Here is a 15,050-nt window from a genome sequence, read left to right as displayed (position 1 = left end):
GACAACAGTAGGGATTATATCAAAACTGTCCTTTAAATTTTCTAAATCAAGTCTGCAGACTATGGTCTCCCCCGGCCCAATCCAGCCCATTGCCTGATTGCTATGGCCTGTGAACAAAAAAATAACTCTTTGGCATTTTTGAATGGCTAAAAAGAAAATTAAAAGAATAATATTTCATGACCCGTGACATTTATATGAAACTTAATTTTCAGTCTCCATAAATAAAGTTTTAATGACATATGGTCAGCTTGCTTGTTTACATGTTGCCTTTGGCTGATTTTGCACGACACAGGCAGGGTTAAGTGCTTGTGATAAGGACTCTGACAGTAAAGCCTAGAATGTTTACTCTCTGTTGGTTTATGGGAGGAGTTTGCTGACCCTGAACTCCTTTGTTATAAATTACAGAAAGCACACTGGTACAGCATGGGGATCCAGATTTCTGCCCTGTGTCTCTTCTACCCGCATGACCCGTGCAGGAACTCTACCTCTAAAGCCTCTCTTTAAGTCTGTGTGTGGAGGGCTGGCAGGTGGGAGAGAGTTCAAATATACAGACAAGTGAAAAATAGATAAATACCTGTGGGTCCATCATAAAACACGATGAAATCTAAAATGTGTCATCTTGTCTTCAGTCCTCTTGTTTATTTTAGAAATAAAACTTTACAGATGCCTTTGAGGCTGAGCCCTTTCCTTCATCTTAATGGACGAGGCAGCTAATTCAGCTGACCTCCGAGCTTCCTCCAACTCCCCCATTCTGGGATATAGAGGCCATAACTTAAGAACTGAGACTGCAATTTGTGCGTTACTTTTCAAAGTGACTTGTCTAGTATTGCACATAATCTCCTTTCAAACATGGAGAGTAGGACCACCATGGGACAGTTTTCTTTCGTTACTGAAATAAATTTTGCATTTGTCTTGGCTGGGAGACAGTTTAAGTAATTGAAGGTTCTAATACTCATACCAGAAAGACAAAGGCGGGAATTAATCTATCTTTCAAGTCATACCATGAAATATTCCATTCTTGGTATAGATATGCAGGCATGTAATTTTATCTGCAAGGTAGCAGATCTAAATATTATAGTATACAAGAGAGCTTTGTAGCAAAATTCTTCATATAGAGGTAGGCTTTTGGTTGATGACTCAACCAAAGCTAAAGCAGCATTAACATTTGCCAGCCCCAGTTTCTACCTCAAGCCCCCTCCCCCAATAAAGACTCTTTTAAGGGAGAAAAAAATTGGGAAACTGACACTATCAACTGAAAAAAAATAAAAACAGCTTGCAACGGCAGCTTGAGTTACAAATGCTGGAAGAACTCAACAATGCATCTCCACACTCTTCTCAATAAACCTGAAGTGACTCTCTTAAAGACAGAGAGGTGATGAGTGTCACATCGCCTTTAAGTCATTTCAGTTTTCAATAGCCTTATTGATTGTTTGAAGCCATTTGAGAGCTTACAGGGCGTAAATACTGAAATGTCTGATGTTTTAAAGGAGGCCTCTCCTGCTTTCTGCAGAGCTGGTTCTGGGCTGGAATTCAGCTTCCTGGTGCACCCACTCAGTGGCATAACATCACTTGGTATCCGGAATCCGGCAACAGTGAGCTGGTCTTGCACACAAGATGCCTGGAAACAGGCTCCAAAGGGATCTCTTAGGGCCTGTGTTCCAGTGTTTCTATGAAGTTCCTGCCATGGCACCTCCAGAAGTATCACCCTGCCTCTGGCTGGAGATATTCAGAAGGGGTAGAATTTTCCTGAGGTGTTGAATGAGTGTTTGTCCAAATATTGAATCAAAATCTGTCTCCCTGTTGCTCATAATGGCCTTTTGTATCATTAGAAAATAAGATTCTTTTACATGCGTGGAAATGGCTTTTTTGCCCTCCTCTCTCTCTCTTTTGAAGCTTGCAAAGTCGCTTCAGTCATGTTCAACTCTTTGCGACCCTATGGACTGTAGCCCATCAGGGTCCTCTGCCCATGGAATTCTCCAGGCAAGAATACTGGAGTGGGTTGCCATTTCCTTCTCCAGGGGATCTTTCTGACCCAGGGATCAAACCCAAGTCTCTTTCTTTTAAGTCTCCTGTATTGGCAGGAGGGTTCTTTACCACTAGCACCACGTGGAAAGCCCTTTCTTTTAAATCTTAAGTTAAATATCTTTCATGTGAGATGATTTTTCGACCTCTCTCTAGTGTGCTTATCCTCTATTGGATACATTCTAATTTTTAATATCCGTTAAACATATCCTGTCCCCAGAAGTAAAAGCAGAGTTTCAGATGTGCTCTAGCAGCTTCAGAATCCAATTCACTTCCCTTAACTGGACACAGAGAGTCTTAATAGCCATATAGAATATGGCTTCCTGACACTGACACTTACTAGGTTTGTGGGACCTTGGGCAATATAACCTCTTATTTCCTTATCCGTAAGGACAAGATATTGAAAATTAAGCATAACAGCAATGAAAATAGTGCCTGGCACATAAAAAGTGCTCAATAAATAGTAGCCATTAATATTACTTGCTTTTTCTATTAATATCCAACACACAGTTTCACAACTCAAACCAACTTAAGGAGAGAAAGGAAGGAGGGAAGGGAATGGAAAATGATGGGTGTATGTAACTAGAAAGTCCACTGGGTAGTACAGCTGTTTTGAAGGACTCAGACACTCACATAACAGGACACTTTCTATCTCTATAGCTCCCTCCTTTCTGGTAGAAGAATGGTTCCCAGTAGGTCTGGGCTTACATTCAATCCTTTCAGTAACTCAAACAGAAGATGCAAAACTTAGACTTCCCTGATGGTCCAGTGGTTAAGAATTCACCTGCCAGTACAGGGGACATGGGTTCTATCCCTGGTCCCGGAAGATTCCACATGAACAGGGCAACTAAGCCCATGTGCCACAACTACTAAGCCTGGACTCTAGAGCCCGGATGCCCTAGAGGCCACTGCACTGAACCTACATGAGGCAACTACGGAAGCCTGTGGACCTAGAGCCTGTGCTCCTCAACAAGAGAAGCCACTGCAGTGAGAAGCCATGCACCACAAAGGAAGAGTAGCCTCCGCTTGTGGCAACTAGAGAAAGCCCGCATGCAGCAATGAAGACCCATCACAGCCAAAAGTTAATAGACAAGTAAAAGAAGATGGAAATCTCTTGTCCAACAATTTCAACAGGGATTTCACCTCATCAGCCCTGCTTGGCTTGACTTACGTCATGAGTCCATCTCTCAACCAGTCACTGTGGCCTAAGGCATGCGGTGATCTGACTGGTCAAGTCAGGGTCATGTGCCCACCATTGGAGCTAAGAGTGAGGGGGACAGTATCTTAAGGAAGATTAAAGTTCAGTTGTCAGCAGAAGAGTGAAGCATGCTGGCCAGGCAAAATCAGCTGATGTTCACTCCAGATTATACACCCCTTGAGATCAGAGACCTCATTGTATATATATTTTTTGTACACTAGGTTGGTACAGTAGTGAGTAATATTGGCTGAGTTACTGGAGATGCTGCCAAATGTCTTTTGAGAACTTCTAGGGAGGGTTGGGTTGTCCCTCTGTGGGAAGACTGTTGACATGACAGCCCCACACCACTTCTGCCTGACTTTCTTCTCTACCACCTCAAGTCTCCAGAATCCATGGTGTCTTTAATCCTCTATATGGAGTAGCATGGGTTAAAACAAAGCAATACCTGCAGCAGATGGTGGCCTGTGATAAGTAGAAAAAGGTAGGGTCCAGAGGCTTTCTAATTTTTGCCAAGCTTTTTGCACATTGGTCTGTGAGCATCCACATGAGACTGTAATAGGTTCTTTTTGAATAAAGGCATTCATTGTTGGGGGTTTGGAGGAGGTTGGGCATTAGAAAGGGGTTTGGGCTAGAAAAAAATTCCTCCAACTCCATGACTAGATGGAATTACTTTGTATTTCTTTTGAGCATATGGATCATAGAAAATGTTCAGTTCAGTTCAGTTGCTCAGTCATGTCCAACTCTTTGCGACCCCAAGAATCGCAGCACACCAGGCCTCCCTGTCCATCACCAACTCCCAGAGTTCACTCAAACTCATGTCCATTGAGTTGGTGATGCCATCCAGCCATCTTATCCTCTGTCATCCCCTTCTCCTCCTGCCCCCAACCCCTCCCAGGATCAGAGTCTTTTCCAATGAGTCAACTCTTCACATGAAGTGGCCAAAGTATTGGAGTTTCAGCTTTAGCATCAGTCCTTCCAATGAACACCCAGGACTGATCTCCTTTAGGATGGACTGGTTGGATCTCCTTGCAGTCCAAGGGACTCTCAAGAGTCTTCTCCAACACCACAGTTCAAAAGCATCAGTTCTTTGGTGCTCAGCTTTCTTTATAGGCCAACTCTCACAACCATACATGACCACTGGAAAAGCCATAGCCTTGACTAGACAGACCTTTGTTGGCAAAGTAATGTCTCTGCTTTTTAATATGCTATCTAGGTTGGTCATAACTTTCCTTCCAAGGAGTAAGTATCTTTTAATTTCATGGCTGCAATCACCACCTTCAGTGATTTTGGAGCCAAAAAAAATAAAGTCTGACACTGTTTCCACTGTTTCCCCATCTATTTCCCATGAAGTGATGGGACTGGATGCCATGATCTTAGTTTTCTGAATGTTGAGCTTTAAGCCAACTTTTTCACTCTTGTCCTTCACTTTCATCAAGAGGCTTTTTAGTTCCTCTTCACTTTCTGCCATAAGGGTGCTGTCATCTGCATATCTGAGGTTATTGAGATTTCTCCTGGCAATCTTGATTCCAGCTTGTGCTTCCTCCAGCCCAGCGTTTCTCATGATGTACTCTGCATATAAGTTAAATAAGCAGGGTGACAATATACAGCCTTGACGTACTCCTTTTCTTATTTGGAACCAATCTGTTGTTCCATGTCCAGTCCTAACTGTTGCTTCCTGACCTGCATACAGATTTCTCAAGAGGCAGGTTTGGTGGTCTGGTATTCCCATCTCTTTCAGAATTTTCCAGAGTTTATTGTGATCCACACAGTCAAAGGCTTTGGCATAGTCAATAAAGCAGAAATAGATATTTTTCTGGAACTCTCTTGCTTTTTTGATGATCCAGCGGATTTGGCAATTTGATCTCTGGTTCCTCTGCCTTTTCTAAAACCAGCTTGAACATCTGGAAGATCACAGTTCACGTATTGCTGAAGCCTGGCTTGGAGAATTTTGAGCATTACTTTACTAGCGTGTGAGATGAGTGCAGTTGTGCGGTCGTTTGAGCATTCTTTGGCATTGCCTTTCTTTGGGATTGGAATGAAAACTGACCTTTTCCAGTCCTGTGGCCACTGCTGAGTTTTCCAAATTTGCTGGCATATTGAGTGCAGCACTTTCACAGCATCATCTTTCAGGATTTGAAATAGCTCAACTGGAATTCCATCACCTCCACTATACCAAGGCAACATTTCATGCAAAGATGGGCTCGATAAAGGACAGAAATTGTATGGACCTTAAAAACACAGAAGATATTAAGAAGAGGTGGTAAGAATACACAGAAGAACTGTACAAAAAAGATCTTCATGACCCAGATAATCACGATGGTGTGATCACTCACCCAGAGCCAGACATCCTGGAATGTGAAGTCAAGTGGACCTTAGAAAGCATCACTAGATAATGTTACCATTTCTTATTCCACGCAAGGAAGTTGAAGGGTTGAGATTATTTGGTGACAGTATTTCAGGGAAAAGTGGTTCATTCTTTAAAAAAAATTTTTTTTTTAAATTTCTGACTCTGCTGGGTCTTCATTGTTGCAAGAGGGCTTTCTCTAGTTGCATCAAGTAGAGGCTACTCTCCAGTTGTGGTGCTCTTGCTTCTCATTGCAGTGATTTCTTTTGTTGTTGCACATGGGCTTAGTTGCTCTGAGGCATATGGACTCTTCCCGAACCAGGAATTGAACCCGTAGCCCCTTCATTGACAGACAGATTCTTAACCAATGGACCATCTGGGAAATACAAGCTTGTTCTTTCTTGTGCCACAGGCCAACATGGATGATTCTGGATGAGGTGATTCTCTGAAGGACTTTTCTTGGTAGAGAACTGACTACTCCAAGCCTCCAGGGGCTTCCAGTCAGCTTATCTGTTTACATACTGACTTTGTTCTATGTTGTGCTGCACTTGCAGGGTTAAGTAGTTATGACAGAGGAGAGGTTTAGAGCCTGCCTGTTTTCTTCCCATTATATCACTGGTTTTGAAGGAAGTCAATTCCTCTTTCAAGGTTGTGCACTTGCAAAATTTGGAGTTTGAGAAAACAACTCAAATATTTGATACTGTGTTTAGTCCATGTTTAGCTGTACTACCCTGGGAATACAAACCAAACTAAATCAAATAACTTGGCCCAACCCAACCAGCCAAGAAACCAACCGACCATCTAGATGAAAACTATTAAACACAAAGCTTGGAGATACGAGAAAAAAATGAAAGAGGTGATTTTTTGTGACTCTTCCTTTTACATGAGTGGTTCTTAAGCTTCAGTGCAAGAGTCATCTATGGTGCATGGTAAAATGCGGATTCCCAGGGCCCACCTTAGAAAATCTGATTAGTAAGTTTAGGTCGCAGGCCCAGAATTGCATTTTAAATAAACATCTCAAGTGATTCTGCGGTACCTGGACTCTGGGTCACACATTCAAAAGTTATAGGGAAAATTACCAGGAATGTGTTTGCTGAGGTGACCTCCATCTCCAGTATCATGATGTGAATTCCCTTATTTATTCTCAGGCCCTAGAATCTGTGGTTGGGGAAGGAATAAATGAAATTTGCAGAAACGGCTCATTTTCATTTCTGTTTAAATTCAAGTAGAGAATCTTCAAGCAGAAAGATTTGTTTGCAGCTGTTTTGAGGACCATAGAAGCCAGTTGTTAAGAAGATAATTATTAGTGACCACTGCTTAGGAGCCATGCCCTTAAGTTGTTCCTTTCCTTAGTATTAGGGAACAAACTGAGGCACTGACCCAGTGGGCTGTGTTTTTAATGAAAAAACAAAGGAGATTAGAGTAGATGTCATGTTCTAAGTGTAAGTATTGTTTTGTTAAATTTATGTAGTTGTATTGGTACTGGTTTGTGATATAAAATGTATTTTTCACTGTGGGTCATGGTTAAAAACATGGAGAGCATGGTCCTGCATGGTAATGACCCTGGGGAGATAGTGCCTGTATTTCTGAGAGTTTCTTTGTGTGGCTGTGGAGCATGTTGCTCACTGGAGTATGTGCCCCAACTGGCAGGATCAGGAAATTGATTTCCTCGCCAGACTGGTAGCCGTGCAGCCCAGTTTTAATTTGTTTAAATAAAGATAGAGTAGGCAAGGGAAAGACATTGATGCCTGTAATAAGATTAAATTAGTGGGCGCTGGCATGGAGGCATGCTCTTTTTTTGAGAGTGATAATGGAGAAATGAAGGAATATCAAATTAGTAAGATTGAAGGAGGACTCAGATTGGAAAGATGGATCCAGATGCAGGAAATTTGGGTTTTGGTGGGAAGGTCGCTGTGGTAATATAATCAGGATATGACTGGTGTGTGGAGGAAGCCCTCCTCCCTGCCCCCGTCCCCCTCCCCATCCAAGAAGACGCCCTGTTTCATTAGGAGAGCACCTTGATAATGCATCTTGCTAAGGGAGGAACTGCAAAAAGAACCACAAAACAGAACAAAACAAAAATGTGTTTTATTTTCTTTCTTGTCCTAGATTTCGAAAGATGACCCTTCTGAGAAGGACGCTCTGCAGCCAGGCCGGAACCTGGTGGCCGCTGGCTATGCGCTCTACGGCAGTGCCACTATGTTGGTCCTGGCCATGGCGAATGGAGTCAACTGCTTCATGCTGGACCCGGTGAGAGATCCCGGAGTGGGGGGCAAAGTTAGGTGCTTGGCTGGTGGCTGTGAGTGTCTGTTGTGTGTGTGGCGGTGGGAGTCAGTTCCTAAAGGTGGAAGATGAGACCCATGGAGGGACAGAGATGATGGGGTGGGGAAGCAGGGTAGAGAGATGGATGGGCCATATGTGTACATTATAAGAAGATTACTGAGGTGACAAATGGTGTCTGTCCAGAGCACAAGAGGGAGTCTTTATTTCACAATGAATTCTTTAGGGTGGACATTACTGAGCTGACTCAGATGCCTGCTGGGCTGGGCAGGCCACACGAATGAGTGGAGTGTGCTGGGGCAAGATGGCAGGCACTGTGAAGGGCGGTGGGGGGCGGCAGGGAACTGGGGAGGTCCAGTGGTTGTTACTCCTTGGGAATAGCGGCTCTCTTCTACGGCTTCCAGTGTTTCAAGAAACACTGGCTTTTTAGAAAATGTTAGGTTTCTGGATGTGTAAAACACTGTGCCAGCCAACTAAAGCACGTTTATAGACCAGATGGGGCCCTAGATGTTCTGTTTGCCACCCACTCTCTCCATTACCAGTTTATTTTCCTGAGGTGAATGGGTGTCCCAGCTGAAGCAGTAGACCACCTCATTTCTTCAAAATTAGCTCCCAGATTCATTTGATGTGCATTGCAACATCAAATGAAATGCAAGCTTCAGTGCATGCAAACCTTCAGTGAACTCTTGTGGTTTTGAAAGACTTTGACGAGCTTGAGGAAGTGGAAATAAGGAAATGAAGATAATTTCTTAGTCCACCTTATAGAGGAAACTCCCTCATGAAGAGGAGCCCAAGGCACCATGAAAAATATTCATTTGCTAATGAATATTAATTTTAATTTGAGGATACTTTCTTTCATATGTCTATTAATTGGGGTTGCTTATTTACTCTGTTAGATGACAGTTTTAACACAGCAGATAAACCAGGCAAAGAACTCTCTTTAAATACTTTGCCCGATTAAACCCACCTTTGATGTGGACTCCATAGAATCATCTTCAGTAGGTATGCCTTTGGTCCAGTGTCCCAAGGGAAAAAGAATTGAGTTTATAAATACCTTTCAGTTTTAGAAATGTCCTCAGATAACATTTAATGAAGCACTTTATTTATTTGATGCATTTTGCTGACAAACTGAACACTAGGTACCGTTACCTACTGGGGTCCTGTGAGGAGCAGGCTGCTGGTGGTGGGGCCTCAGGGTTTGTGGGTGGCAGGTCATAGAAATTGGAACGCAGGCTGCCTTTGTCCCCTGCACTGTTGCACAACTGGACTTCGGCTCCTTGGCATACTGGTACTTAACAAATAAACAAGGGTAAGGAAATGGCACTAGTTCAAGCCTCCAAAGGCCATTATTTCAGGGGAAAACAGTGGCAGACCCAGAGCAAAGTTCACATTGACCCCAGGGATTGGTTTCCGAAATCACTGATGTTTGTGAATTTATCCTCTTGCTGGGCATTTACCTCTTCTCCAGACATTCTTCTGGTGACTTCTCTATTACCTTTGAACTGATGGAAACATTAAATCTCTTCTTGTTTCAAGATTGCAGATGTTGTGTCTGGGAGTAAGTTTCTGTGTGTTTCAGTCTCTTTCTGTCCTCACGCCTAATGGTCACTCAGTGTTTGGAAGAACCATGCAGGCTGGCTGCCCTCCTTCCTGCTTGCTGCCCTCCCCATTGCTGACAAAGCCTCTTCTCCCCATGCCTGCGGAGTGGGGATTGCGGGGGGTGGCAAGCCTCTGATCAGGATAGTACTTTCATTTCATTTTGGCTGACAGTTTCCGCTAAAAAGACTGCAACAGCTTTATGTGCCTCTCTAGCAAGCTTTAAAGTACGATAGGCTTTTCAGTCTCTTTTCTTCATGTACAAGAGACTCACCCCCTCCATGGGTAGGATGCTTTGGCCAGGTACCAGGGTGAGGTGTCTGTGAAGCATGGCTTCATGAGCACTTGTGCAATGGCTTCATTTTCTGGACTTTCACAAAAAAAATCATAAAGGAAAAAAAAAAGAATCACTCACAATGGTACCTTTCAGTGACCACTGTTTCTCATCTCTTTTCTCTCCCTACACTCCTCTCTCCTTCCCTCCCTTCCTTCCTCTCTAGTTTCAATGTGCTCCATATTGTCAGGAACCAAGCTTTGCTATGGGAATAAGTGGCTGGGGAGAGATGTGTCCATGGGAGGGCCTCCCTTCTTAACTTGCCTATCTCTGGAGCAACTTCTTTCTCAGATGGGTAGAGCCTCAATCACTCTCTTATCAGGGACATGGAGAAGCCCCAAACAGTCCAGAGCTCCAGTAGTGATGTGACACTGTTTTCCCAAGTTCAAATCTCCAAAATGGCAACTCACTCCAGTATTCTTGCTTGGAGAATCCTATGGACAGAGGAGCCTGGCAGGCTACAGTCCATAGAGTCTCAAAGAGTCAGACGTGACTGAAGCGACTTAACATTAACATTGAAGAATCTAAGCCCTGAAGGCATCAGCTTAGTGCTGGGACTTTGAGGAAGCTTGAGTCCTGAGAAACAGTCTTCAGATCAGTGAGCAAAGGCATCAGAAGTTATACATGCGGTAAACTCAGGGTACTCGGGGAAAATGACATCAAGACAGAACAAAAACCGGAAAGCTAAGATAAGAGCAACCATGAACACCTTCTCCTGATATCCTAGCTCCAGTCTCATCTTTTTTTTCCCCCCAAAGGCACACCTGTCTTAGGCCAAGGATTTCCCTTGCTGGTAATCATTTCACAACATACACAAATATGGAAGCATTATGTTGTATACCTGAGACTAACATAATGTTATGTCAATTACACCTCATTGAAAACACAAAATCTTAGCTCTTTGTACTGAAGCATATACTGAAGCACAGGTGTGACCTCAGGCCTCGAGCCGCCCCTTCTCCCCAACCCGATCTGCGACCCTCTCCTGTAGGCCTGGAGGAGACGTCCTCACCTTTCCACTTCCCTTTCTGTTTCACAGGCCATTGGAGAGTTCATTTTGGTGGACAGGGATGTGAAGATTAAAAAGAAAGGGAGCATCTACAGCCTCAATGAGGGCTATGCGAAGGACTTTGATCCTGCCCTCACTGAGTATGTCCAGAGGAAGAAGTTCCCCCCAGTAAGTGAGGGCTGGGGATGGTGGTGGTGGGGATGGCCCCTGAGCTTGCAGAAATGTGTTGATTCATGATTTACCCTGGAGAGCAAAGGTGGGGGGTGGGGTGGAAGTAAGTGGACTCCACTGTGCACTGACCCCTATGGTTAAGTTCCCACTCAGGTACTGGGGACTGGAAACCCTGTCCTGGGACATTACCCCTTTGTCACTTTCTCTTGACTGAAGAAAGTCAGGACGATCATGTCAGCCAGGTGAATGACATCGTGGCAATAAAACATGTTCACTTCTGGGGTCCGTGATCTCAGTTGGTACAAACGTGATTCTTGTACCCCAGGCCCCAGCCCCGTGGACTGGATGGATTTCTGTGTCATCTCTAGATTTAGCATCCATTGTGGTAGCTCTCTAAAGAGGTTACAAATCACTGAAAACGAAGAGAAGAAATGGCTGGTCCTATGTGGGAAAATCCAATTTTGTCCTATTCTAGCTTGACACCACTAGAGGCTGCTGTGCTCTAAGGACGAAGCCCAAATGCTATTAGTATGGCACTTGGGGCCCTCGGAGCCGACTCCCAGGCTCTCTCTCCAGCCCTCTGCCCCAGTGGCACCAGGCTCCTCCCCGGGCCCAAGGCAGACAGCTTCTCCTTTTCCTGAGCAGTTCCTGCTCCTGTGAGATGCAAACCTCACCCTTGTCCCTGCTTCTCAGCTCCATGGAATCCTTCTTCCTGCCAGATCTTGCTAAATGCCTGCTCCACCCCAGAGCCCAAATCTGCCCCATTCTGCTTGGGGCCTCCTTGGGTAAGCTGAGCTACTATGAGATGTGAGAGGCTGTCTCCATTATTCCCATTTTCTGCTTCTTGGGAACAGATTTTCATCACTAAATACACACCTCAAAAAAGGTGCTCTGTTTGATTGCTGAATCGAATAAGCATAGAGGACAGAAAGAAATCTCTCTTTTTATAACCCTAATTATTGCTGGTCTTCATCTTATAGGACAACTCAGCCCCCTATGGCGCCAGGTACGTGGGCTCCATGGTAGCCGATGTACACCGCACCCTAGTCTATGGAGGGATCTTTATGTATCCAGCTAACAAGAAAAGCCCCAGTGGAAAGGTAAATAAATCCCCTATGAGTGGTGGAGCAGCAGTAGATTTCATTTGCAGCCCACGGGGTTTGACTGAGGAAGAAAGAAGGGTCACGGAAGCCGTTATGCTCTGCAGTAGGAAGCAAAGGATGTCTATGGCATATTCTTTTCTAGATTAAAGGCTGTCCTGGTTCATGTCAGGTGATATCAGGTAAAAATGATCTCTCGAGAGCCCTTCTGTTGCTAAAGATAAGTAAAGATGTTATGGTCAGAGGGGACTGAAAGTGCTTAGTGCTTCCAGTGGGTATGTGGTTTGGCTTGGACAGAATGAATTCCATTCATAAAGTGAAATGAAAGAGTCCAACCTCATTACCAAGGCAGCAAATCACATATGTATCCCACACAGAGGTTTTCTTTGATTGCTTTTTCAAAAGGCAGAAAATTGAAATAACTTAATGAGCTGACATTTGCTGCTCGGAAAATGATACCTTTCTATAGAAGGAAAGAATCTCTGGGGACACCTAGAGCTTTCAGGTGAGCTGTTATTGATGCATTGGTCTCATGCCCACAGGCTTCCTGGAAGCCATGGGATGGGCTGTGCTTGCTCATGCTGGTGAAAGGGTGTCCCACTTTTCTCCTACACAGAGGGTCAGTGTGTTTGCTTCTCAAGTAGTGTCCTTTGACCCCCCACCTTTTTTTAATATGAGAGAAGGAACAACGATCCCCATAAGATAGTTATAAATTGATGTATTTCAGATATGATCAGATCTCTGTTTATGGCATGTGGCATCCAGTTTACTAGGATGTTCTTATTTACTTAAAACACCACTCTTATCATAGCCCCCTCTGACATCCCAACCTATGTGATTAGCCTGCTTTATAGCACTTTTCTCTAATGCCTCAAAAAATTGTTCTTTAATGTAAATATTGAGGTTCCTCCCCCCCCTTTTTATTTTCAGCTTTGCACATCTGACCCTGACACCTGTATGGAAATAGAGTCAGGAAACACCTGCAAAAAGCTGTCTACTCAGTAGGCAGACTGCATGAAAATGCATACAATAAAAAAGTTAATATTTAAAAGTAAATGCCAAGATGTATAGCATACTAAATCCCAACCCTCAAGCCTTAGGAGAATTGTAAAAGGAATGTGTACAGAGTTTGCAAACAATATTACACTGTTTGGAGGAGCCTGTCTGCTTTCCAGATGTCTGCAGCCAGACACTGCCATGGACTTTAAATGCTTTTAGAATAGGCAAAGGTCCATTCAAAACACACACAGAATCACTCATTAGGTCCATTCTCCGGGCTATAAAGAGAAGGGAACCATTGGTTCTGCCAAAATGTCATTCAGTCCTGAGTCCAGGTGGTCTGCCTCACATGCATCAGGCAATCTATTGCTGGCTCTTGATGGATGGCATAACTTAACCCAATGATTAAATTAACCATTCAGTCTTAGACACAATCTCATGGGGGGAGCTTTTACAACCTCACGGAAGGTAAAGGAAAGTATCAGTTACCTTGGATCGGCTCTGCACTACTTTGCTATGGAACAAATCTCTTTTCTGTGTAATATGTTCTGGTGTGAGCACGCTGCTCTTGTTTTCCAGCTGAGACTACTGTATGAATGTAACCCCATGGCCTATGTCATAGAGAGGGCAGGAGGAATGGCTACCACCGGGAAGGAAACTGTGCTGGACATTGTTCCCACTGACATCCATCAGAAGTCGCCCATCATCTTGGGGTCTCCTGAAGATGTGACTGAATTCCTGGAGATATATAAGAAGCACGCTGCCAAATGAACAGTGGGCCTTGTCCACACCAAATAGAATTGCCTTTTATCTCACATAGTGATCACATTCCGACTGTTCACCATACATTCCTAGTCATAGAAATAAAAAGTATGGCTGTTTTCACCATCAAATGCTCTGTAATGCACTACCTAACCAAAATGCTAAATCAATAATGCTACAGGGTCAAGATATATTCTGAGTGGATAGAGAAGAAATAAAGATATTTGTCCTTTTTCTTAAAAAAAAAGTCTTCATTGTTTTGTGCCAAATAATAGTAATAATAATAGCTAATGCCTATAACATTAGATAACTCATTTAATCTTCACAATGACTTTATGAACTAGGTACTATGAATAACCTATTTCACAGATTACGAGATAGAGGACTGAGTAAAGTCAAGTGAAAGGTGCTCAGTCATGTCCGATTCTTTGTGACCCCATGGACTATACAGTCCGTGGAAATCTCCAGGTCAGAATACTGGAGTGGGTAGCCTTTCCTGTCTCCAGGGGATCGTCCCAATCCAGGGATTGACCCAGTCTCCTACATTGCAGGTGGATTCTTTACCAGCTGAGCCACAAGGGAAACCCAAGAAAACTGGAATGGGTAACCTATCCCTTCTCCAGCAGATCTTCCCGACCCAGGAATCAAACTGGTGTCTCCTGCATTGCAGGTGGATTCTTTACCAACTGAGCTATCAGGGAAGCCCAGAGGACTGATAGATGAAGTCATCTGCCCAGGCAATCTGGACATTGAACTCGGAGTTACCACATCAGTTCTCCTATGTATTCTTTTCTGGGTGTGCAGAACAAACCCGAGTAAGGTTGTTTAAGCCCTCCTTGGAACTGGAGAATTGATAAGTTAGTGGTGGTACCTAATGAGATCTAGGACCTCTTGGCCTCCTGAATCTGGGTGTAACCATCCAAGTCACAAATGAAGGTTTATGTTTTGACTCAGTGGTAAGTTTCCTATAAAAATGTAACACTTCATTGAATTAACATATGTAATAATTCCTAAGGTTTAATTCTGTAAACGAAAGGATTCATCATAAAAAGATTTAAAGAAATACAATTTGTTGCAAACAAGTATGTTTCTGCTAGGCTTTCCATAAAAATACTTCCTCCCTTAGCAGACCTTGGTTCTTTTTGGACTAGAATTCCAAGATTATAGCACGTTATACCACATGTTAAGAAATATCTGGACTTTCTTAAGCTCCACCTTGATTAAGATTTTGCCAA

General features: G+C 43.6%; 1 protein-coding gene across 1 annotated transcript in view; it reads left to right on the top strand.

Moving 5' to 3' along the window:
- Positions 1-14,045, top strand: part of FBP1 (fructose-bisphosphatase 1) — a 30,892-nt gene extending 16,847 nt beyond the window's left edge. The window contains exons 4-7 of the mRNA XM_055580302.1: positions 7,674-7,814; positions 10,814-10,951; positions 11,935-12,054; positions 13,633-14,045. Coding sequence (XP_055436277.1) covers positions 7,674-7,814; positions 10,814-10,951; positions 11,935-12,054; positions 13,633-13,824 — 591 coding nt within the window. The 3' untranslated portion in view covers positions 13,825-14,045. The remainder of the gene's footprint in view (positions 1-7,673; positions 7,815-10,813; positions 10,952-11,934; positions 12,055-13,632) is intronic.
- Positions 14,046-15,050: the final 1,005 nt, after the last annotated feature.

Source organism: Bubalus kerabau, chromosome 4 (genome assembly GCF_029407905.1).
Source record: "Bubalus kerabau isolate K-KA32 ecotype Philippines breed swamp buffalo chromosome 4, PCC_UOA_SB_1v2, whole genome shotgun sequence".
NCBI lineage: Eukaryota > Metazoa > Chordata > Mammalia > Artiodactyla > Bovidae > Bubalus > Bubalus kerabau.
The sequence above is the reverse complement of the archived record's forward strand: the minus strand, read 5'-3'. Positions and strand labels throughout refer to the sequence as shown.